General features: G+C 39.4%; 1 protein-coding gene across 10 annotated transcripts in view; it reads right to left on the reverse strand.

The window, feature by feature from the left end:
- nhsb (Nance-Horan syndrome b (congenital cataracts and dental anomalies)) overlaps positions 1 to 26,439 on the reverse strand; it is a 364,351-nt gene that overhangs the window by 13,713 nt on the left and 324,199 nt on the right. For 7 of the 10 annotated variants that reach the window (XM_052014519.1, XM_052014510.1, XM_052014511.1 and 4 more), the window contains 3 exons: positions 21,834 to 21,896; positions 8,971 to 9,166; positions 600 to 731 (listed from right to left, as the gene is read on the reverse strand). In XM_052014519.1, the coding sequence (XP_051870479.1) occupies positions 600 to 731; positions 8,971 to 9,166; positions 21,834 to 21,896 (391 nt within the window). Of the gene's footprint in view, positions 1 to 599; positions 732 to 8,970; positions 9,167 to 10,757; positions 10,812 to 14,351; positions 14,471 to 21,833; positions 21,897 to 26,439 lie in introns of those variants that run through there. The other 3 variants (XM_052014517.1, XM_052014518.1, XM_052014512.1) reach the window with 3 other exon arrangements.

Below are 26,439 nucleotides of genomic sequence, written 5' to 3' on the forward strand. Positions count from 1 at the left end.
ATTGGGATAACAAGAATAAAGCAAAATCATGGTCAGCTCAGAATAAGGCTGCTCTGCAAACATGTAATAAAATTGGTCTGATTTCAATGTGGCACTGTGATGGTGATCTCCCTTTATAACCAGAAAGTTGTACATCTCAACTTCAGAGATTTGAGCACAAAATCTAGGCTGCCATTTCATTGGAGTACTTAGGGAATGCTCCAATGTGCTAGATGTGCTGTCTTTCAGGTGAGGTGTTCAACCAAGGCTCTATCTGTCCTTTCAGCTGGAACTATATTGGAAAAACAACAAGGGTCTTGTTCAATATTTACTTGTCAACTACAGGACTAAAAAATGAAGTGATTTTCATGAATTTGTTTGTTTGAGTTTGCACACTTTAAATTTCTGCTTTTCCATTGTTATAAACGTGACAAGTAATTTAAGAGCTTTGGAACATCACATGGTCATGAAAGTCTCTGTATAAATGCAAGTCTCCTTTATTGTCTCAGAACATTTGCTCTGATTTACAGTGTTCAGTAGCAGTTTTTTTTTAAATTTCAGGTATTTGTTGCAGGAAATGTTTCTAATCAGAACATGTTAATGAGTTTTTCAAGTTTTACCTATTTCTTGCTGTACACGTCTGGGAAGTCCACTGATAGTTTTTCGCCTCTTTAACTTCCGTCTTCGCTGCAATGCTGACTGAGGATGAGCAAAGGAGTATCGGCCAATGATCTGTCTCTCAAAACCTACTCCTGTAATGGTGAATGAAAAACAAATAGGAATTTATACATACTTCCACACCATTGCAACCATACTTATCAGTACATTAAAAGACTCCTTTAACACATTGGTACCAAAATGGATAAATCATACTTAAACATATAATTTAGGCTGAATCATATTCCTCTGTGTGATATTACTAACCTATCATCACCACAAATTCCTAGAGGGTTCTAGATTCCTAGATGATAAAAACTCAGGTGATCATCTGAGTTGCCAAGGCCTGTACATCTTCAGTGGAAGAGGGGACAAATTGGGCAAGTTGTACAAGGTTTGTGAAAAATGGATAACATTTGGCATAAAAATAGTTTAAATGAAAAGAGTACACTGGTTCAATGGTTAAAATGTGAAAGGTTGGGTATGGTGCTGGCATAGGAGTTAAGGAACCAGACTAGTAATTCAAAGGTGTAGATTAACAATCCAGAGATGGGAGTTCAAATCCCAAACCAGTCATTTGATCGTTGTAAAAACCCATCAGGTTCACTAAATATCCCTCAGTGGAGCAGAACTGCCATCCTTACGTGGTCTGGCTGAAATGTGACTCTAAACCGAGTATTCTAGTTGACTCCTAAATGCCCAGTGAGCTACTTAGTTGTGCTCTAACTGCCACATTGAAACAGAGGAAGAATAAAACCACCTGGAGTCAACCTAGGCACTGAGTATGGACACAGCAAAATTGTTCCCACCCCGTCAACCTTGCAAAGTCCTCACAAACAGGGGTGGCAATGAATAAATCTACTGCCTCATAGCTCCAGTCACCTAATTTTATTCCTGACCTCTAGTGCTGTCTGTGTGAAGTTTGCACAATCTCCCTGTAACTGCGTGGGGTTTCTCCAGGTGCTCTGGTTTCCTCTCACATCCCAAAAGTGCTGGGAATGTGAGGAGAATAAAATGTAACTAGTGTAGGTTTAGTGCAACTGAGTGTCATAGAGTCACAGAGAGTTACTTCATGGAAACAGACCCTTTAGCCTACCCAGTCTTCATCGACCATCAACCACCCTCCTTAGTTCAGCCTCCCCTCCTTGGACTCTGTCTTTACCTCTCGTTGTCTTGGTGTAGCAGCCAACATAATCAAAGACCCCACCCACCCAGGACATTCTCTCTTCTTTCCTCTTCCATCAGGTAGAAGATACAGGTGCTTGAGGGCACGTACCACCAGACTTAAGGACAGCTTCTACCCCACTGTGATAAGACTATTGAACGGTTCCCTTATACAATGAGATGGACTATGACCTCACGATCTACCTTGTTGTGACCTTGGACCTTATTGCACTGCACTTTCTCTGCAGCTGTGACACTTTACTCTGTACTGTTATTGTTTTTACCAGTACTACATCAATGCACTTTGTACTAACTCAATGTAACTGTACTGTGTAATGAATTGACCTGTACGATCGGTTTGTAAGACAAGCTTTTCACTGTACCTTGGTACCAGTGACAATAATAAACCAATACCAATACCCATTTACACTAATCCTACATTAATCCTATTTTTAAAAAATTTTCTCCATCTTCTCCCCAACTGTCCCAGATTCTATCACTCACCTGAATGCTAAAGGTAATTTACAGTGGCCGATCAACCTGCCAACCTGCACATCTTTGGGCAACCTGGGCAACCAGAGCACCCAGAAGAAACCCACACAGCCGCAGGGAGAATGTACAAACTCCACAGAGATAGAACTCAAGGTCAGGATTGAATCCAGATCTCTGGTGCTGTGAGGCAGCAGCTCTACTAGTCATATCAGTCTGCTGCCCCTCTGTTTGATGGTTGGCAGGGACTCAGTGGCCTGAAGTGGCTGTTTCCATACTGTATGATTCTCTGTCTCTGTCTAAGGCTGGACAGTAATCTGACATTGTCATTCTCACAGAATCATACTTTAAAGACAACCCATTACAATTTGTCACACCAGAGGGGCTGCACAGGCAGGAGATATAACCATAGGAGTCATCAACCCTGACTCCAGACTCCATAATTTCAAGTTAAACATGGGCAAGAAACCTTCTCCTACCCTCCTCAACCAATGGATCAATGCTACACAATGCTTTCAAGGCACACTGAAAGAAGCAAGGGCACAGAATGTGGTCTGGGTGGAGGACATCAGTCCACCAACAAGAGTGGTTTGGTAGCATCACCACTGACTGAGCAGGCTTCTTCCCGGAGGACCTGGCTGTCAGATTGGGTCAGTGGCAGGCACTGAATGATGGATAAACCTACTTGACCTCATACTCACAAATCTACCTGTCTCAGATGCAACTGTCCATGACAATATTGGTTGAAGTGACCACCGCATAGTCCTTATGGGGACAATGTTCTGCCTTCACACTGAGGACCCTTCCATTGTGCTGTGTGCCATGACAAATCTTACTTATTGTATAGATATAAAACACATCTGTCAGCTCAAAACTGGGCATCCATGAGAGGCTGGGAACCATCAGCAGAAGCAGCAGAAATGTACACCACAATCTATAATCTCATTACCATGCATATTTCTTCGGCCATCATTAAATCAAGACAAGGAATCAACCCTTATTCAATGAAGGGTATAGAGGAGCATGCCTGGTGCAAGTCCAGGTGTACCAAAGAATGAGATGTCAATCTTTTTTTTATTTTACAGCATGGTAACAGGCCCTTCCGGCCCAACGAGTCCACACCGCCCATTTTAAACCGGAATTAACCTACCCGTACGTCTTTGCAATGTGGGAGGAAACCGGAGCACCCGGAGGAAACCCACATAGACATGGGAGAACATACAAACTCCTTACAGACAGTGACGGGAATCGAACCCCGATCACTGGTGCTGTAATAGCGTCATGCTAACCGCTACGCTAACGTGCTGCCCATCTGAAGCTGCTAAATGGCAAAAACAGAACACAATAGCCAGATCTAAGAGATCTCACTTGCAATAGATCTGATCAAAGCTCAGCAATCCTGCTGCATTTAGTCATGAATGATAATGGACAATTAAACAGCAAAGGGGAGGAGCAGCTTCCAAGAACACCTCCATCTTTAATGATAACAGGGGCCAGCATGTCAAAATCAAGAACAATATTTAGTTAGAACTTCCGAGTGGATGATCCATCCCAGCTTCCTTCTGAGATTCCATCCATCACTGTAACAAATTTTCAGACAAATTGATTGACTCAAGAAATGACTGAGAGCTTCAGATTCAGCAAAGACTTTGGGATCGGACAATTTCCCAGCTGTTGTATTGAAGACCTGCACTTCAAAACTAGCCTCACTTCGAGCCAAGCTGTTCCAGTAAACTGGCATCTACCTGACAATGTGGAAAATTGCCTGGGTATATCCTGTTCACAAACAGCAGGACAAATCCAAACCAGCTAAATACTACTCAGTCAGTCTACCCTCAATCATCAGCAAATAATAGAAGATGTAATCAGCAGCACTTTAAAGTCGCACTTACTTGCCAATAACCTGCTTGTTGATGTCCAGTCTGGGCTTCGTAGCATACTTATGATACAGAAGGAAACCATTTGCCTCATAATAAGTCAATAATGGTTCCCAGCAGAGCAATGCCACTTATCCAAATCCCCTTCATCATCTTCCCATATAGTCTTGCAACTTATTCCTTCCCACAGGCCCAACAACATCCCCATTGGATTCCTTTGGCAACTTAACTACATAAAGGGCAATTTACAATAGATAATTACTGTAAAATGGAATGGAAGAAGAAACCCTGCAATCATGGGGAGAACGTGCCAACTCCTCACAGGGAGCACAGAAATCAGATTGAAGCTGGGTTCCTGGAGCTGTGAGGCAGCAGCACCATCATACTGCCAGGGCTACTCAGCTCCAGACCTCAAAACAGCCCTTTGTCTAAACATGGACCAAAGAGATTAATTCCAGAGTTGAGGTGAAAGCAACTGCCATTAACATTGTGGCAGCTTTGGGTGCATGGCATTGAGTCTTGGTAAAACTGAAGTCCAGTCAAGGAGAAAAACCTCCTGTAGGTGGAGACTTACCTTGTGCAGTGGAAATCTAATGAAGGGTCTCTCTCACAGTTACTTCCTGACCTACTGAGTGTTTCCAGCACTTTTTTGTTTTTTATTCTTGTTCAGTGGAAGATGGTTATGCTTGTTGGAGGTTAATCAGCCCAGCCCCAGGATGTTCCTGCTGATTATCAGGACAGTGTTCTAAGCCCAAACACATTCAGCTACTTCATCATGACCTTCCTACCATGATAAGGTCAGAAGTGGGGACATTTGCTAATGACTGCATGATGTTTAATTCCATTCACATCTCCTCGGAAAATAAAGCAGTACATGCCTACGTGAAGCAAGACTTGGACAACGTTCAGGCACGGGCTAATAAATGGCATAACAAAATGTGGGGAGAGTAGGTTACAGGGAAAAAAATGGGATTGCTCTGTGAACTGACACAGACCCGATGGGTCAAAATTGCTTCCTTTAATGTTGTAAGGAAAGAAGAAAACTGCCAAACAATGACCACCTCCAACAAGAGAGTATCTAACCACCTATTCATGACATTGCCCACCATCAACATCATGGGGGTCACTACTGACCAGAAGCTCAGCTGGACCAGCCACATAGATATTATGGATATAAAAGCAAGTCAGGCACTGGGTATTCTGTTGTGAGTGATTCACCTGACCAACTAACCTTTGCACAATCTAAAAGGAGCAAATCAGTCAGGACTATGCAGGAATACTCTCATCTTGCCTGGATGAATACAGCACAAACAACGCAAGGAATTTGACATGATCCTGAACAAAGCATCACAATTACCACCCTAAACATTTATTCCATTCACCATTGTCACACTGTGGCTGCAGTGTGAACTATCTACAAAATACACTGCAGTTACTCACCTAGGCTGCTCCAATAGCACCTAACAAACCTGTGACCTCTTCTACCAAAAAGGACAGGGGCAGAAAGTGCATGGGAACGCCTGCATTTTACAATACAAGGTGCATCCCAACTTGACTTGGAAGTATATTGAAGGCCCTTTATCGTTGCTGGGCCTAAATTCTAGGACTCCTTACCTGACTGCACTGTGGGAGTACCTTCACCAGAAGGACTGCAGCAGTTCATCACAGTGACTCACCACCTTTACATGGGCAATTAGGGATGCGTAATAAATGCTGGTCATTTCAGTAGCAATCAGATTTGAAAAAAATGAATGAGAAAAAGGCTGTTGGGAATGAAGTTATTTTATATATCAGATTATTGGCATTTATCAAAATCCACATTGAAAGTTAATTGTTGCCTTGGAAGGCACCTACCAAAGTGTGTCAAATGGCATGGGGAATGGGTAGAACATTCTGAGAAATACAGTATTTATTTCAGGATGGACAGATATTATATTGTTCTAATTTGAACTGTTGAGCATTAGAAAAGGACAAACTGAAAGACCATAACAAAAATTTCAGCGATGATTGATGTTCAGTTTAGTTCACTCATACAGTGATACAATCTCTAAAATATTACATTATGGAGTTCACATGCATATGTGGACGCATGTGCAGATAGCCTCTAGGTTTTCTAGAAGTGCAAAGTACTGGTGATTCCTTATTTATGACTGACTGAAAAAGAGCCCCAAAGTGGCTGAGCTGGTCAATACATCTGGGAGAGACTATGCTGTTCAAACCACGGTCAATTCCTTAGTAGGAACGTGCACTAGGATTATTTGCAGAAACCATGTATCAGAGAGGGATAAAATCATTTAGTCATATGCAGAAATTAACCGTGATTTGGAAGACCATACACCTGCAGCCTTAACATGCTTAATGGTCATTGTGCAGTGCTTCTGGTTGCTTCCAATCCTCTGTCCATATATGTCCCTAATTCTAGCATGAAAACACATGATTGGTAAGAAGAGGAATGTCTCAGTCACAATGTACCACATCTGACCCCAAAACAATGTTCCTATAAATGAAAATGACAATTGGATACCAATGGTGAAATTATCTACAAGCACTCATTGTCTACACAAGGGGAATAGTCACCTAGATGAGATTTTGAGAGAGATGTGTGTGGACTGCACCTCGGAGCAAGTGCTCACCTTCAGAAAAGGAGACGGAATTAGAGGATGGAACTTCTCAATGTTTGGTTAAAAAACAATTTAACACTCAGGGTAAAATTTATTGATAAGGGAAGACATGCTCTGTTTCCAAAGTGTAGTAAAAGGGGTGGGGGTGCATTTTGACTGGGTGTGAAAAGGCTGGGAACTACTAATCTTGTGGAAGAAGTAAGACTGTTTACTGCTTCAGAAAAAAATATTAACAGTTTCCAGGAGCTCCTGAATGGAAAGAACCCAACCATGCTAGAGGAAGTCATCTGGAATGTCTGATAATAGGGTAGAGCAAATTAATGTTTTCATTGCACTTAGGGTCAATGCAACAAAACAATAAACACCTCTGCATCCGGTTACTGATAATTAAGAATGTTAGTTAATTCAACAAGTTACTCTTCTGAGTATTCAGTGCAGTTCTGGAAATTAGGGGATCACTGTGGCCTGGAAAAAATTATTCTACCATCATTGTTATCCATTGCTTACTGTAAATGGCAGCTGACATCCTGCTTGTTATACAGAGCATTATATAGGTGTTAAAGGCATTTCCATGGCACCTGTGCCTGGGATATCATTTAAAACATAGGTGCCATATAAAGTAATCACATTGACAATGACCTAATTAGATTGTTCATGAATTATAACAAAGTGCATTGGGTTTAAATTTAAATGTAAAATGGATTGGTTCTTAAAAACCAGCAAGAGATCTTGTATAACTTGATGTGAAGCAAACATTCTAATTCATCCACAAGGAATTGTGTACTGATATACTCCACCCATAGCAGTCAGGAAATCCTGTGGCACATGTTGACCTTGAATTTCTATAAAACACCATCAATTTGTTGCACAGGCCCAATGATTGCAGACTGATGTATTGATAGCAAAGTATGAACAAGGGTACTTTCTAACTTTTTTTGGCAGCCACTTTTCTCTGTTTTTTGAAGCTATTCAATCTTTGTTGGAGAATCTCCACATGCACTGCTTGCTTTCTGGTACCTCCATCAAATGATGGTTATTTAAAGATAATCCTCGTCATTAAACAGCAAACGATATAAGGGGCTTCATAACCTATCACTTCCCAATCCTCAACCAAGCATCACTTGCTGTTAAAGTCAGTGGATTGAAATCAGGAAATTGCTACAATTTGGGGCCTTTTTCATCCTCTTAACCAGGATCACAGAATATCTCAATTAGTCGAGACAAAGGCATTGAACATCATGACAACAGCTACTGTGGGAAACTTACAAAGCTATTATAATTTTTTCCTTATAACAGAGAATAAAGAATCAGTATGAAGTTCATACTTTGTTGTACCAACTTACTTCTGAAAAAAATATTAAAAATATTCTAATATGTAATTCAAATCTAATGACTTAGAAATTGGTGGTATTTTAACCAATACTTTTAAATGGGCATTAATCTTAATAATGCTTTCATTGTATGATTCCTATCATTAGGATTCAATTTTAATCAAGTTTAAAAAGGTAATGCTTTTGATTATACAGTAGCAATGCTTCAAATTTATGTAATCTTCCACACATAATCCTGGAAGTGATTACTGTATAATATTGAATACAAAATCTCATACACTAAAAGAGATGTTGACCCATTTATTCTAAACGTATTAATAACATTGCTGAAATAATATACAAAGGAATTTTAGAAGATCATTTTGAGTTTTAAAAGGAAAACAATGAATAGTTTAAACTCCAGAAGAAACAGCACAAAATAAAATGTTCTAATGTTGGAAATTAGGTTTTAAGCTATCAGGCAAATGTTGTCTTGTAAGAGTATGCTTTCATTGAATAAAGTCACATGTAATCCTGCTAAAAAGCTGCGTTTGTTCTTCAGCTTTGAAAAGAAAAAGCCAGGGTTTTTATTTTTAGTTGTTGCTCAAGATAGATTGCTGACAATCATGTCTGTGTCTAAGTATACATGTGTATGCGTGAATTTGGACACCAGTCAGGGTCATGACAAGGTTCTACCTGGACCTCGTCTAACCATCCAGTGCTACCAGTGACAATCAACAATGACTTACTAAGATAATGGAGAGTTACATATCTCTGACACAGTTCTACCATACTACTGAAATCATTTTTCACTTGCTTAACTTGTAATCTAGTATAGCTCTTGTTAAGAAATATGAAGACTTGGAACTGTACCAGTCACATTGATGGGAATAACAGAGGAAGATATAGCCTGGGCCTGCTGACGCATCTTCTGCTCTGGAGTAGGAAGAGGTAGATCTTTGCTCCAATTTGTTTGCCTGTCTAGTGTTGTAGGGATGTTCGGTATAGGATTTTTCGGTCTCTGACCTAAAGCGATCATGTCACTGTCACCATCTGTTAGTGGAATAGACTGTAAAAGAATATAACAGTTTGATAAGGATTGCATACTTGTAAAACAGCAAGAATAATACATGAAACAACTAATTTAAGTAGCATCCTCTTCATGAAGTTAACTTTGGCAACTCTTGGTTGGTAGGTTAATTGAATACTGTAAATTACCCTGAGTATAGGTGAGAGTCAGGAGAATCAAGGAGTTAGAGTCATAGAGCAATACAGCATGGATACAGGCCCTTCAGCCCAACGAGTCCATGCCGACAAAATTTTCCACCTAGTTAGTCCCAATTTTCTGTGTTCGGCCCATATCCCTCCAGGCCCCTCCCCTCCACGTACCTATCCAAGTGCTTCTTTAATGATATTATTGTACCTGCCTCAACCACTTCCCCTAGCAGCTCATTCCATGTACTCGCCACCCTCTGCATGAAAAAGTTGCCCCTCAGGTTCATTTTAAATTTTTTCTCTCTCACCCAAAACATATGCCCCCTAGTTTTATGTGTTGTAAAGAATAGTTTTAAAATAAAATTTTTAAAAATCTAGATGTATTAAAGATTCCCCTACCCTGGGGAAAGGACTGTTACGGTCCACCTTATCTATGCCTTTCGTAATCTTAAACACTTCTATAAGGTTGCTCCTCATTCTCCTATGTTCCAAGGAATAAAGACCTAGTCTGGCCAACCTCTCCCTATAACTCAGGCCCCCTAGTCCTGGCAACATCCTTGTAAAGAGTTGATGGGTATGTGAGAGAGAATAGGTGACAGGGAAATTAAGTGGGAGAATGAGATTGATGGGATTGCTCTGACAGCTGGCATAAACTCGATGAGCCAAAAGGCCGCCTTCTATGTCGTAAAGAAACATGAGGGTCAAAGAAAAGGTTTACTATTTTTTCATGAAACAGTGCTCCTTCAAGTTTTCACAAAGCATTAAAATCTAATTCTACATTACATACACACACACAGACACACACACACTCAATAATTCTGCATTAAGTTAGTCAAAAATCAAAATATTAAAGCAGGACCAATCATTAAGCTTTGTGATAAGTACAGTTTTGACATTAAAACATAAAGTCTGCATTGAAAAGTTTTCCTTGTTCATTTAATAAATTAAATATTGATTGTAAAGTACTGAATGTAACTTATTAAATTACTTTAGATTTTTCATGAATTGATTTCTTAAAATGTCTATAACTCAGTAGGAAGGAAACCAATGTGACATAAAGAATACTTTTAAAATCAAAAAAAAAATCTAGATGTATTAGAAATGGTCTACACTGGAGGTGAAATGGAATAAATCTCTCTTTATTTAAAGTATTCCTGGATTTTTTTTTGTTTCACTTCCAGCTTACCACAGGGACAAAGCTTCAAAGAAATGTCATTAGTAATAAAGGCCTATGGGACATCCTAAGGTCATGAAAAGTGTTGCATTAGTGCAAATTCTTCTTTTCTACCTATATACAATAGTCAATTTATGTCATTTACCTTCACTAAAATTGACGTATTGACATAATATGAAAGGTGGGGCCGATTCTATTCTAATTTCTGCCTTCCCTCGGCAAAATTCACCAGTCACTGATGTAAATAAACATTAGTGCCTATCCAACTCACCATGACCACCTATCTTCAAATTAAATAGAATCTACCAGATTGGTCCAAAATCCACTGTGAAGACAATGAGATACACAAATATCACAGGTACTTCAATGAGCACAGCTGCACATTTAAACAGAGAAATCAATAGATTGCTGCCAGAGATGCACCATTCCACTGACAGCTTCATCTCACTGGTTTGCCCCTCATTCAAATGGCATGCAGTGCCTGCAGAAACAAGGTAAACTCAAATGTAGTCAAGTCATTTCAACATCATAAGCAAAGCATTATGTGCTGATTACTGCCAGTCATCTCTTGTACTGAAAATTAACTGTGCAGTTTCATTCCTCTGATTTTAATTATTATGATGGACATAAGAGCATTTAAAATGATTCTTTAAAAATACTTTTTTATGTGTTTGTTTCTTTCTTAAGCTCATCTTTCTTCCTCTTTCTCCACATAATTTGACCTTTAAATTATCCACTCTAACTTACACTTCTATCTTAATGTTTGTGCTTTTACTTTACAACTAAAAAGGTTGGAGCAACGAGATAGTCTTGCACAAACCCAGTCTGCACTTGGATTGTTTGGCTTGTGATGAGCCCATTGATTAGAATCATGGCTTTCATAAGCCCATTATTTAGCAGGTGTAGAATGCAGACAATTTTTGAAGGATTCTCCACAGTCTCTCTGAACCAAAGGCCTTTGAAAGGTCAAAAAGATGTTATATACAGTGGTTGATGAAACCCCCTGCATTTTTCTAGGAGCTTAAGATCATGTCTACCCTGCCTCTAAATGGGCGGAATCCATACTGTGATTTGGGGAGCTATTCTTCGTGTTCTGGGCAGAACTAGTTGAGGAGGACTCTGGCGATGACCATGGCAGAAAATGGGGAGACCATGCTGCAGTTATTACAAACAGATTTGTCTCCTTTTTTGAAGACAGCTACAATTACAACATATCTGAGGTCCCCTAACATGACCTCATATCTCCAGATGTGGGAGATGATGTTATGAATTTGTTTCTGAAGTTCTCAGGCCAAGTTTTAGACCAGCAGGGATACTGTGCCTTCTAAATGTTATTTGACATATAACCCTTTAAATCTCCAGTCAGTCTTGTGTGGCAGTGAGACATCCTGGCTAGATTGCAGGGCTGGAGTCTGGGAGACTTGCTGTAAAGACAAAGTCTTGGTTGAAGAGTTCTTTGAAGTGCTCCTTCCAGAGGTCACTGACCGCCTCTCTGTCCTCAAATATGCTCTCCTCGGGGTATACCTTTGGGTATTGGGTTGAAGGTGGCCAATCTACAGGTCATGGTTACTGGATAATTATTAAAACTCCTGCATGCTTTCCACCCACCATCTGTTCTTTAGATCCCAAGATTTCTGCTGAATGTTGGTCATTTGGTGCCTGGAGAGCATTATTTTTCCACTGAGGTGTGATGGAATATCCAATCCAAGAACATATTGTGGTTTGTGGTTAATTACTTCCTGGAATCTTCTGGTTGTTCTCGCCAAACCAGATGTGGTGTTTTCTACAGGATGAATGGGAAAGTGTTCAACCTAGGTCATATGGCTCATTCAAACCCCTGTCATCAAGTTGCCATACACAGATGATGATCACATATACACACATTCAGTACTGAGCTCCAAGTCACTGTTGACATGTTCACTGAGGTGTACAAGAGAATGTGCCTCAACATCTGAAAGACAAAGGTCCTCTACCAATCTGACCCAGTTGCACAATATCAGACTCAACAATAAAAGTCCATGTCAAGATCCCAGAAAATGTGGATCACTTCCGTATCTCAGGAGACAATTTTCAACAAAAGCAGATGTCAAAGATGAAATTCATCACAGCCTTTGGTCCATCAGCATGGCCTTTGGCCATCTGAGGAAAATAATGTTCAAATATCAGGACAAAAAACATAGTATGAAGCTCATGGTCTACCAGGCAGTAGTGATTCCTGCCCTCTTGTATGCTTCAGAGACACAGACTACCTACAGCAATCACCACAAAGCATTGGCAAAGTACTACCAACACTTTATCTGCAAAAATCCTCCGAATTAACTGGCAGAATAACCAAACCAACATCAGTGCCCTCTCATAGCCCAAAATCCCCCCATCAAGGGTTTAATTACAGTTAGCCAGCTCCAATGGGAAAGCCACATGCTGGGTGTCAGTTGAGGCTGGATATCTCACATTAGCCTCAGCAGTCACCTCAGAACCCACAGAAGTATGGTAGATGTAAGTTATCCTGAACACCAAGGGGCTGCCTACGAAGAAGAGATTTTCTTATATTTCTATTTAGTTGGTTTGGGAAAAAAGTTCTCAAACTGTGGTGTGCACTTCCGTGGGTATGTGGGAGAAATTGCATAATGAGGAATTGAATTTTAAATAGAGGTTGAGGCTGTGGATATTTACCATAAGGCTGACCAACTGGCCAACATTCAGCTGCTGTTGGCCATTGAAGTCATGCCTGTGCCTGGGAACCATGGTGGGGCCAGAGTCTGAGACTTGAAACTACTGCATGTTCAGGCTGGATGTAGTCAAGCTGACAGCAAGGCTGCAAGATGGTTCTCCCAACTGCATCTTGCCCATGGTGACGGTCTCCCTCTCAGCCTACATATGTGCAGTCAGTGAACCTGAAGGGCAGGTTCAGGTTCACTGACCACATGTTCTGAGGCTAATGATGGCAGTGCCCATAGAGGTTCATCTCTCCAGGCAGCTGGCTAGACACTACCTTTGCTGCAGCATTATAACACCTCTTCAGTCTTAGTCTCTGCACAATGCTTCATTAACAAAAAATATCAAAATGGTTAAATAATTATTGCCTAAATAAATACTCAATATTTAAAATGTTTGGAGAAATAAATCTTATTAGCATAGGTCATGTTAGTTGGATACATAACCATTCAAAATACATATTTTCTGTTCCACTCTTGGAACAAACACTTTTACACATGAAATGGGTGTTATTTTAATTCTTAATTATTTTCTTAGTTCCTTCAGTATCTTACATGGGAACGAATGTGCTACTTTTTAATTGGGATATTGGCTATAAAGATATCCAAAACCCCAAGATTCAGAGAAAAGCATCCTTAAACAACTAGCACATAAATTCCAGACAGATCTTCACAAAGATTCCAGGTGACTTAAATGGAAGTCAATTCCATTATGAAGAGTTTCACATTTCAATTCTCACTAAAATGTCAGGGTGTTAACAGTTCATCAACATCTGGAATGAAGCTAGCATTAATATCAACCTACATGCACTTGAAATAAGATTAAACAGAATCTTGAAAATTACTGACTCTTTGTTGCAAATACGTGTTAAGTATTTTGATAAAACTACAGGCAAAACAAGTCCATTACACATTTAAGAAGGAATGCACCACATAAGCAAACATTTACTGATATTAAGCTGTACATTAAAGATTCTCTAAATTTATAAGACACTGGAGTTTGAAATGATTGATTGAGAAAAACCAAATTTGGACAAATTTGTTTAACAGTTGTTAAACAGTTGATAACAGAATGTCATCAGCCCCTCAAAGTAGACCTTCTAACACTAAGTTCACATGTTCCATCTTTGCTCTGATACACCCTGACTCACCAACTGTTCGCTGCGTGCTTCTCTTTAGCAAGCCCCACATCTTTTATTTCCATTTGTGCACAGCCATTTCAGCATTTATCTTTAATATGAAGAGAAATGATGAAAATTCCTTGTTCACAGCACTAGGGATAATTCTACAATGGACTGCAAGCACTGTTTACCCAGATTCCCTCCTCAGTCAGGAGTTTGCCCTTGTGACTAGCGCAAGAGCTGCCCAAGATTCATGCATACTTAATGCAGTGTCATCACTATAGTGACCAGTTTTTTTTATGAAGGCTCCTATTTTCTTCTTTGGTACAACTCTTTGACGGTGCATATTAAGGACGCCATGGGGAGTAATTAGCTACAGACTGGGTTTTCAAACAAGTTTATCTTCTTTCATAGATGTTTCATTCTCCAGTGAGACAAAGAGGGTCTGTTTCGTCAAGATAAACTAATCTTTCTACAAAGCTTGCAAAATATGCAATGCAGTTAAAAATTAAGCTAAATACAGGTACCTACAATGGGTCCTCTGTGACCTTATATCTTGGGTATTACTGCTGCTTCCATTCAGTTAATTTCTTCACACACATCACAAAACAGTGCATGAAGAGAGAGCTAGTTTAAGATTACGTAACCGATTAGAAATTAGTATACTGTCATGTTTGATTTCCTGAATTGTTTGTTGAATGCAATGGGAGCCCACTTCACATTGCCACCAAAAACAGAAGTCAAAAGTCAGAAGGTATTTTACATTACCAGCAATTAATTAGAGTATCAGGCTCTGCATCTACCAAAGAATAATTTGTTACTTTAAAAGGTTTCTGGCAGAAATTTTTGATTTTTTTGCATTGTGCGACTTATTTTCAAGGTATTATGACTTACCTCAGCTAACAAGTGCATCCTGAATATTGTCATCAAATCTTAGTTTAAAAGAAAGGTCTGTTTATTCAATAATTTGAGAACATTAAAACTTAAGAAATAGAAGCAGAAGTAGGCTATATAATCTTGTGAACCTGCATAGTCATTCCATAAGATCAAAAACTATCAATCTACTTTCTTGCCTGATTCCCATATCACTTGATTCTCTTGGTGCCTTAAAACAAACTGATCTCAGTACTAAATATACTCAATTTTCAAGTATCCACAGGTCACTGGAATAGGGAATTTAAAGATTCACAACACTGATTGCAGATATATCTGCTCATCTCAGTCCCAAATACCTGACCACTAACTCCAAGGTGATCATAGCAACGATTGTGAGCCTGTAGGTCCCTAGATCCTCCAGTATGTGAAAATTCCCTCAGCACCTACCTGTCACTTTCTTTCTTATATGTTTCAAATAACATTCTGATGACATCTCTGTCTTTCTATAAAAATAATTCCATAAATCTGAAAATTTTTGTTTGTATATTCAATGAATTATTATCTACCACATACACTCCAAATCCAACTGAAGACGTATCAACATTTGAGACACTGTGAGTTTAAACATTTTGGAAGATTTCTTCAAGGCCATAAAGACTGCAGTGGCACAACAACCAGTTCATGATCTTTAATTCATGAAATACTGTTGCAAATGCAGAAACATTGTGAAAGTAGCACAAAGAACAAGAATTTCAGCTGAGAGGATCACAAAAGAAGGTTGTTGATTTGTGCAATATGATGCTGAAACTGATATTGTTGATATCAGAGTGGCACATTTTACTGAAGTGTTGCAATTTCTTGCAGTTTCACAATATAAGGGGTTAGGTACAATCTTTGCAGGAAGCTCTTAAAACAGACATACCATTATACTAGCAATACTCTTTCAGTAGAGGGGAGCATTGACGGAATTAATTGATACTGCAGTGATGGGAGAGGGTTCAGAGGAACCTGAACAGCCTGAAATTAGGCTAATTGACCTGTAATTACTTCCTTCCTTATTAAGCAACAGTACAGCATTACCAATCCAATCCTCTAATCAGGCAGAATGGAAAAACTGTAGTCAGAGCTTCCCCATCAGGTCAGGCAAGATCATTATAGAAGACAGGCACTAAGGAAATGCAGAAGGGTGACTGGCTGAATTTTTGTGCAACAGGGTATGGACTTTAATGAAGAAAGTTTGTTTTAAGGTTGCTTTTATTTTTGTGTAACAACCAAGTGGATACAAATGGTAAATAACAGAGGGAAGTATAAGACAGTTTTTGGTGGGGAATTGGGTTTTGGGTATTGGTATCACATTCAGATGAATTCTTCACATTGAAGTCTGGGTCAAAGCGGCTTCTTGATTGGCTCATCCCTTGCTCCTCCTCCTGTTTCCCCTAATGTTTCTCGGCTGCTTACAATATTTGTGCAAATAGTCCCACCACCAAAGTGAAAGAAATGAGAATCCAGGAAAGAAAGGCAATAGAATGAAGGTTAAGAAAGAAAAGTAATTGTTGTGGCAGCACTACATGCTGGGACACCAACCCCTGTCAGTTTTGGGCATGAATTAGTAAGCAAGTCGTTTATGACAAGAGATAATGGGAACTCATCTGCTTTCAGTGTTGGAATTGGCACACCATATTCAAGCAATAGGATCAACTCGCTAAATAGATTGTTACTGGTGTCGTACGTGGCATTTGGAGAGAATGCCTTATCAGACTCTTGAGTTTACCTCTCTTACGCTAAAGATGATCTCCCAATCTACCTTGTTGCGTCCTTTCACTTTATTTGCTCACCTGCACTGCACTTTCTCTGTAGCTGCAACAGTATATTCCACATTCTGTTTTCTTTTTACTGCCTCGATACTTATGTATGGCGTGATCTGCTTGGATGGCATACAAACAAAGCTTTTCACTGTATCTTGGTACAAATGACAGAAATAAACCAATACCAATACATACTGCCTCCAAGTGCCAAGTTTAATTGCAACATATCTCAGAAAAGTTACAGCTCTATGTCCACCATCCAAAACATAATTTTGACAAATCTGGAAGCAAACTTGGGGCAGCCATTAGAAGGCAATTTAGAGGGTTAGCATCACTGCATTTACTTTATCAGTGACAGCTGTCATCACTCAGCCTCTAATATCACATTGGCCATTACAAAATACATTATTTAAAACTAAGAAACCCAATGCAGGATTAGGTGATCTTCTTCCCCTAGATGCTGCAAATACATTTTATAATGCAAATTGCACTTTTAACAATAGAGAGCATTCTCTGACACTTCACAGAAGTGTAATCAAATGAAAATGGGACACCAAGGCACAGCAGAAGATATTAGGGCAGGCACCTAAAAGTTTGGTTGAAAGGTAGATTTTAAAAACACATTTTGTAAAGGAGAAAGAGAGGTTGGGAAAGCAGAGAGATTGAATTCCAGATACTGGGACTTAGATAACTGAAGGCATGGCTGCCAGTGGTTCATCGATCCAAATCATGGATCTGCAAGAGGCCAGTTGGTGGAGTGCAGAGGTTGTGTGCTGTTTTTCAGCTCATGGTGAGTCACTTGCCAACATGACTTTCAGAACCAGTGCTGAGAGAAGCATCTCAACAAAGTCTGCTGCATGACCCAATAGACGGGTTACTCCTGTCTAGAATATAAATACAGGAAAGTTTCTGCTCCCTGTATAGCAGTGCTTTGGAGTAATACATGAAAAAGAACTTGGTAAGCCAGTCCATAATGTGCATGGAGACTACACAGTAGTATACTTTGTTAAGCATATTTTCTCACACGAATGTAAGGAAAGTTTACCGGCAATGAACAATTAACTTAAAAAGAAGGCATGGGCAACAAAATAAGTTTTGTCTTGCATCGCAAACAGAAAATTGGTTAACATGATGTCGACAGCTACTTCCAGAAACATCTTGCTTAATACAGGTCCTCCCCAGCTTATGGCAGGGTTCCATTCCTGAGAACTGTTCATAACCTGGACAGTTTGCAAGTCGGAAATGCGGCTACAAATTGAGCTTCCATATTGCAGAAGATGCCTGCAAATCCATTCTGCTGATCTGCCAAACACTTGCTTGTATGTAAGGGCTGTAGATAAGTTGGGTGCTTGTAAGCTGGGGAGAACTTTTACCTATATTTAGCTTTGACTGCTGGCTGATGTGCTGCCAGAATTTCAGGTTTCCTCTCATTATCTTTCTAGGAACTAGCTTTCTGTAGTAGTTCTTGGCAACTATGAATATTCATCTTTCAATCCCAAAATCGTACAACACAAAATGCACTACTTTTAACTATCACCCAATTCTTGTTGCTATTGCTAGATATTACCAGAGTAAGCAGGGGTGTTTGCAGGGCTGTAGGATGGTGGAATTAGTGAGAAGCAGCAGCAAGCAAAGGCAGACAAACTTCCTCCTCAATAATCATCTAAAAGTGATCTGAAGTTGTGGAGGCACGCCCATAGGTTTGTTGCATGACATTAAGGGTACACACTAATTTCCTTCAAATTTAAATTCCTGCATGCATTCCTAAGTGTAGCCCAGACATTGGAGGTGGCTAACTTCTACACTGAACCTTGTGACTCCACCTTTGTAGTCCTTTTCATATATGGTCCAGGGGTTTGTAGAAGAATCAGCCATATTTGTAGCAGGGAAACAGTACCTCCCACCATCCAGAAAGGTCAGGCCTGATCTGCTACTTCAGCTTTACTTTCCTGATCCCCAATAACCCTTGATTCCCTCTGGATTCAAATAAACCATTAAACTCAGCCCTGAATATAACTAATGAATGAGCATTCAAAGCCCATGACATATTCCAACAATTCATAACTTTTTTGTTTCTCTTAATCTCTCTGCAGTAGGCCCTGAAAAGGAGAATAAACCAGCAGAATATTTCACCACTGCTCACACACATTGGGCAGTTGCCAAATTGACAGATATTGATTATCTGACAAAATGGTGGATGAGATCAATAACTGCCTGTCCGCAATGCTTAGGCAATGTGAGTGTGATCATTGATTGTCTGCCTGCACAGTATGGTTAATGTGGGTGTGATGATCAATCATCTACTTATACAGAGTTAATGTGGGGATGATCATCGATTGCCTGCCTCACAATTCTTAGGATATCTAATAAATAAAGGCTCCTTAGTCCTGTCATATATACATCCTATGCAAGGAAGAACTCCAGGATGAATATTGTGTCCTGAAGGACCACATGTGTAGGAAATATCATCAACTTATTGGTTTATATTTTAAACAAGGAGTCTAAAAAGGCAGAAGAACTGAGAGCACAGATTGGAATATGGAAGTTATTACAGAAATGGGAAGATCATCAAATGGGATCTTTTAAGTTGAACAGAAAATAAAGCCATAATCACGGCACTGAAGTTTAAGGATGAGAGGGGAATTGAGAAAATATTTCATGTATAGTATGGGTATGGAACTTATTGTCTGAAAGGGCAGTGGAGGCACATACCCTCATCACATTTCAAAAGCGCCTGGATGATCACTTGAAGAACCATAGCCTACAAGGCTCTGGATCAAGACCTGGGAACTAGGATTAACCTAAAGTCCATTCTAGGCCTGCTTGGATACAATGGGCTGATGACCCTTGCTGTGATTTTCAAGGATTTTATGAAATTTCTCATTGGTATACAAACTTTCCGACAGTAAGGAGTGAATTGCAGCTAGCCTAACATTAAGTGGAAGTGAATTAGTGCTGAAGTCATAGAGGATATAGGATTCTTGAAATATATTGAGCAAAACTCTGCTCATACAGTACGTGCAGAGTCCAACAAGAATGGGGCGGTTCTTAAAAGTTTTAGAAAATGAAGGTGTTCGGATAATATCGGGGGCAGCATTTTGTTGCAGATGATTATGCCAGCCAGGTTTAGTATAATTATGGAAAAGAACAGAGAGAGACCGGAACTAAAAATCTTAATTGGTCTCGTTATGGCCATTCGAGTTACGGAAATTCGCCCTTTCAGAATTCACAAATTACTACCTAAAGACCCAAGATATGGAATAAATATTGCTCTCACAGAATTAATGTGAAAAAAGTAAATAACACGAAATGTATTTTTTCTTGACACATGCGCAGATGATGCAGCTCTGCATTACGAAAAATTGCGATATAGCCTGTTTTCTAGGAATGCAACCCTCCATTAATGCAAGGGTCACATGTACTGTTATGGTGTGTGGGCTGTAGATATATGGTTACAGTGTGTGGCATAATGCTCTTAGACATCAAGGATCTGATAGAACATTTGTTTATGGTGCTGTGACCTCCACTGTTGCCACAAGGGAGAATGTAAAATTGAATGGGGAGACAGTCAATGATAACGAAGTAATCAGTTAAAGTGAGACAAGCCCCTGAAACTGAGACACAAAAAATTCTGCAGATGCTGGAATCTGGAACAATACACAACAAGTGCTGGAGGAACTCAGCAGGTCAGGCAGCATCCATGGAACTTGAAACTTTCCTGTTCCCTGAATCCCTGAAACTTTCAGTTCCAACACTATCCACTAGAATTAAGCAGGTGGAAACACCTCTTTTGTTGAACTGTTTCCACAATGAGGAAAAGCTTTTTAACAAGCATATTCCTGACATTAACAATAAGCCATCATGCCCTTGACCAATTTCTTATCTTTGCAATTTTTGTTATTTATTCCCACAGTGCTCTATGTTCAGGCTTTATGTTCAGTGCTCTACGTTCAATGTAAGGTTTGCCCACAAAACCTATCTGATTTCCTCAACAGCTTACACACTGTATGCTACAAAGAACACTACACGATGCAAGAAATATAAACCAAGTATTTTGCTAATACAGATGCATGTATGTGTTTACATTTTTATCCATAAGTTCTGAACTATATATCAAGCCCAACAAGAGTGGAGCATGGTAGTGCAGCAGTTGCTGTTGTGTCACAGCTCTAGGGATTTGGGTTTGATCCTGACCTCAGGGGCTGTCTGAATGGAGTTTGCATGTTCTCCCCATGACCATGTGTGTTTTCGCTGGGGGCCCTGGCTTCCTTCCACATCCCAAAGATGTGCTGATTGATTGACTGGGTACTGTACAGTCCAGATGAAGGGTCTCGATCCAAAACATCAACTGTCCATTTCCCTCCATAGATGCTGCATGACCCGCTCAGTTCCTCCAGCATCTTGTGTGTTACTGTAAATTACCCTTAGTGTAGGTAAGAGTTAAAAGGGAGTTGATGGGAATGTGAAAGAGAATAAGTTGTAGGGCCACTAACAGAAATAAGGAGGGGGAAAAGGGACTGATAGGATTGCTCTATTGGGAACTGGCATGGATCCGATGGGCTAAATAGCTTCTCTTGTTTGGTAAGTAACACAATCTCTTTATGCAAGCTTTGGAAAAATTTAAATATTTTGAAATTTAGGCGCAACTTCTGATTAATATCAGCAACTGAATGTATAATAGATTTCAACATCAACATAAGCATTAGCCGACTTAAAAATATAACTCAGAAGATGCTGGAAAGGAAAGGCATTAAGATTAGCTACAGCACCATAAGCTACACAAATAAGGACTAGCAAAGAGCAAAGCAACACATGAGATGTGGTCCAGTACCTTTCTACTCCATGGGGTCATTTGGCAGCATTCGGTGGGGGAGGATGAACGAGTGCTGTGAAACTATGAATAACACAAAATATGGCAGTGAAACATTTGAACTAAAAGAGAGACAAATATGTTAACAAGTATGAAAAGCAAAATAGGAATGAACATCTGAATGAAATGATGCAATGTAGTAAATCATAAATACAATAAAATAAAACATAGGTATATCAACATTGATGTAGAAGCAGTTTCAAATGCTTATGACTCCAACAGTTTTTATTACAGAGCACATGTTGTAATAATAAATTGGTTTTATTTTATGATTCAGTTATACAAGTTGTACATTATAGATCACACAGTACTAACAACTTCACCCATGTGCGTTAAATAGAGCTGAACAATAGATTTGAGACATCCCTTGGTTAAATTATTGATTTGTATTAGGTTGAACAGAGAAAGGAAAATAGTTTATTTGTCAACTGGGCTAGGGGTTTTCCACCTATACATTCACCAAACTGAAAATTTTCCTCATCCTTGTATACTTGGCCTATGTCAGGTAGAAGTACCAAGGAGTAGTAAATACAGGTTGAAGCTCTCTAGTCCGGCACCCTCGGTACCTGACTGGTGCTGTACCACAGAAATTGCTGACCACAGAAAATGCCCTCCGAACATCTTCCTCTGAGCTGGAAACTGTTCTTTTTGAATGTAGATCCTCCCCGGGTCACTTAAGGGTTCAGAGAACTGTCTGTAACCCAAAGTTTCAGTAAGTTGGAAACACTGTCAGCTGAGATTGCAAAAGTTGCACTGGTAGGTTAATTAGCCACAGATTAGTACAGACCTTAGTTAATTTTAGATCTTAGTTAGAATTAATTCATTAGGACAGATCTGCACTATAGATTGAAAACATGGCAGACCATGGGAGTTGGCAGATCACAAAGTTTCAACCTGTGCCCCATTTTTTAAATTGTACAAAACTTTATCTTAAACCAAAACCCTGTTTGTTCTCTTGGGTGGATGTGTAAGATATCATGACACCATTTTGAGGAAGAGCCTGGGAGCTCTCCCTGGTCTTTTGGCCAATATTTATCACTCAATTAACATTAGTAAAATTGATTATCTGGTTATTGTCAAGTTGTTCTTTGTGGAAACTTGCTGTGTGCAAAATTGGATATCACATTTACTTCATAAGAAAGATCACAATATTTCATTGGCTGTAAAGTACATTGGGACATCTTGAATGGGATCTAAAAATCTCTAATATAAACGCAAGTATTGCTTTTTATCTTCCAGATCTCATAGTCATGGGCTTCATGAGTCAGAGAGTCATACAGCACGGAAACAGGCCCTTTGGCCCAACTGGTCCATGTCTACCAAGATTCCCATCTAAGCTAGTTCCATTTGCCCGCTTTTGGCCCATATCCCTCTAAACCTTTCCTTTCTAAGTACCTGTCCAAGTGCCCTTTCAATGTTGTTAATGTACCTGCCTCAACCACTTCCTCTGGCAGCTCATTCCATATACTGACCATCCTCTGGGTGAAAACATTGCCCCTCAGGTCCCCATTAAATCTCTCCCCTCTCACCCTAAACCTATGTCCTCTAGTTCTTGATTTTCCCAACACTGGGAAAAAGACTGTGCTCATTCACCCTATCTATGGCCGTCATGATTTTATACACCTCTATAAGATCACCGCTCATTCTCCTATGCTCCAATAAATAAAGTCCCAACCTGCTCAACCTCTCTCCATAACACAGCCCCAGCAACAACATCGTAAATCTACACCCGAAGCAGGCAGATTATGGTAACAGGCCGATGGTGGGATTTGGAGTGCCCCAACCATCCCACATAGAACATTTTTACCTTCACTGTGTCAAACCACCCCTTCTCCTTTCCCTGAGCTCATGTCCCTACACTTAGTCAAGTGTCAGCCATTTTCAACAGACTATAGCTGGTTCCCAAGCACATTCCTTTCCCTGCCCTCTTTTGCTCACTTATGAGCTGGAGATCAAATGGAGATGTATTAATGAGGCCTAGTGGTGACAATCTCAAAGGTCTCAAGTAGCTGTGGGTCAGCAAGAAATCCACAAGGTTCTTGAGGTCACCTGATGTAGTTAAAACAAGCCGGTCCATCTAAGATACATGTTCTTGAGGTCAGGTTAAAGCATTTGAGAGAATAGGACCCATTGTTGCACAAGTTTGTCAGCAATGAAAAAGGAGCAAAACTATTGATCCTGGATGGCTTTTGCAGCGTCCTTCGCCTTGATTATCTTTGAATTTGTAGTTTCAACCTCAGCAAAATGGCAGTGCAGCACATTTTGAATGCCTTATTTATTGTTCATCCTGCAACCACGTCAATGAAATTAGACAAGGTCCATGTTCTTATAAACAGCTCTCTATCCAGAAAAAGCTCCAGTATCAAAAGAGCAGAAAAGCTGACCAAGGATCATTCCACATCATCAGAAACATTTTTAAAGACATTTCCAAGAAGTTACTCCAGCTTGATTCATTAGTGTTGCTTTAGGTATCAAATCACTATGCTTTCTCCTACAGTAACAGCAAAGGAATAAAATAATTCTTTAGCATCCTGGTTGGCATCAACTGAACCAATGCCATTTAGTTAAGTCTAAATGCCCTTAATAATGCTAAGCAACTGTCACAAAACAGCTTCAAGATTTTTGTTCTCATCCTGCCAAGAATGTTACTTCCTGTAGGACATTGTTGTTATTGTGGAGCAATCTGACAGGTAGATTAAAATGGGGGAGAAAGAATAGGATATGCTAATGCAGCTACAATGCAGCTAAAATCAAATAAGTACAGACCCAGTCATGTGATAATATGCAACATCAGCTTGATTTTATGAGGGAGCCATAGAAACAAAATTTATTTAAATCACTATTTGATTTTCCTCTGCCGAAATTAAATCAAGGCATAAACAGATTTTTGTAATTTCTCAAAATCCAATTACCTAAAATAAGTTGTCACCAAACAAATCCACTGAAGACTCTTTATATTCCAATCCTTGCCTCTTAACATTTACTCTGCCAAAAATAAGCTTTTCAGATAGATTACAACCCACTCACAAATAACATTCTTCCTGCATATAAATATTCCACAAAGCTGGCAACCCATGTTACCTTGCTTTTCACAAAATTTGTTTCTGCAAGTTGATAAGCAGTGATGTATATATTTTCAACTGTTTTGGTATCTTGAAAAATCAAATGTTTTAGGTGCCAGATACACAGTTCTATTCCTTTATTAAAATTAGATGTTTTGTTGTGACCAACATTTATGGTGCAGGTTTTGCAACAGCACGGCCACATTGTAAGAGCTTTAAAAGATGCCCTTTTGAAGAAGATAAATAATAGTTCATTTATGAGTGTACAATTTGCCCAGAAGAGACAATTAGCACTTTAATGCTGATTTGTTTTACCCTCATTCTTTATTTCACTGATATTTGAATCAGTATGGCACCAGATACTCTGTGATACTAAGACACCAAAATCATGTGGAAATATCTGGAAGGCAAACACACACTACCATGGCTACCAAGGTCATGTCTGAACTTCAATGAGGATACATTGCTATGGTGCCTGGCAAAATGCCAAACCAATTTTTCAAACAATAAATTACCAAGCAAAGCCTTGCTAAGGGAAAGCCAGGATTCAAAGAAAATCCCAGAGAGCAATCGACGCAATTTACTGGGAATTTTGAAACAATATCAATACCAAAGCCAGCAAAGAGTCTGAGTAGAAAATCTTTCAGAACATTCCCGTAATGTAACAATTGCAAGTGTTCATATAAAAATCAATTATATTTATGTAGGAGTAACTAATAAGTTTTTTGCTTCATGCGTGTGCATTAGAGTACTTTAATAGCTATTCCAATTTTCTAAGAAACATCAATTAATTAATTAGTGTGGAGAATCAAGAAATATGCCAGACATCTTTTGTGCCAAGAAAATGTCTTGTGGTGCCCACAGGACAATAAAAAGTGTCTGCACATTAACAACCTTACAGAGCTGATAAAAGTTCTTAAATTATTTGCTGGCAATCACTGCTTTGAGTTCCCCTATTGCATGCCACCTCCGCTATATTCTGTGCACGAACTCACTGAGCTAAAATACTAATGAATGCAAATCACCTCACTAATCCCTGCAATGTGAATTTGCTCAAGAAGCAAAAGTTCCAGTCAACTTTAACAGCTATATGCACTTAATCTGCAGTTGAGGATTTAAAATTGATTCTCAATTATTTATGTTTGGGATAGATGGGTATCAACAACAAAAAAACCAAAAAAATTCAGTACAGTTTATGTTGTTCCATTGAAGTATTTACAAAGTTGTGAAGAAGCCAGACCTACTGGATCATGACTGCATTTTCTCTGACCATCATCATATATTTATTGGTGATGAATGGAATAACTACACTGGTACATTTCTAATGTAGCAGTACCCTCTACATGCTTTTCAAATTTCAATAAGTTTCTTAACAATTAAGAAACTGGAACCTAACGAGCAAAGTCGGGAACTATGCAACCTTCATCACAATTAAGATATTGCAGTGCTTGGGGATACACTCTATGCTAATGAAAGCTATGTCTGGGCCAAAATTTATCACTTTC

Source organism: Pristis pectinata, chromosome 4 (genome assembly GCF_009764475.1).
Source record: "Pristis pectinata isolate sPriPec2 chromosome 4, sPriPec2.1.pri, whole genome shotgun sequence".
Lineage (NCBI taxonomy): Eukaryota > Metazoa > Chordata > Chondrichthyes > Rhinopristiformes > Pristidae > Pristis > Pristis pectinata.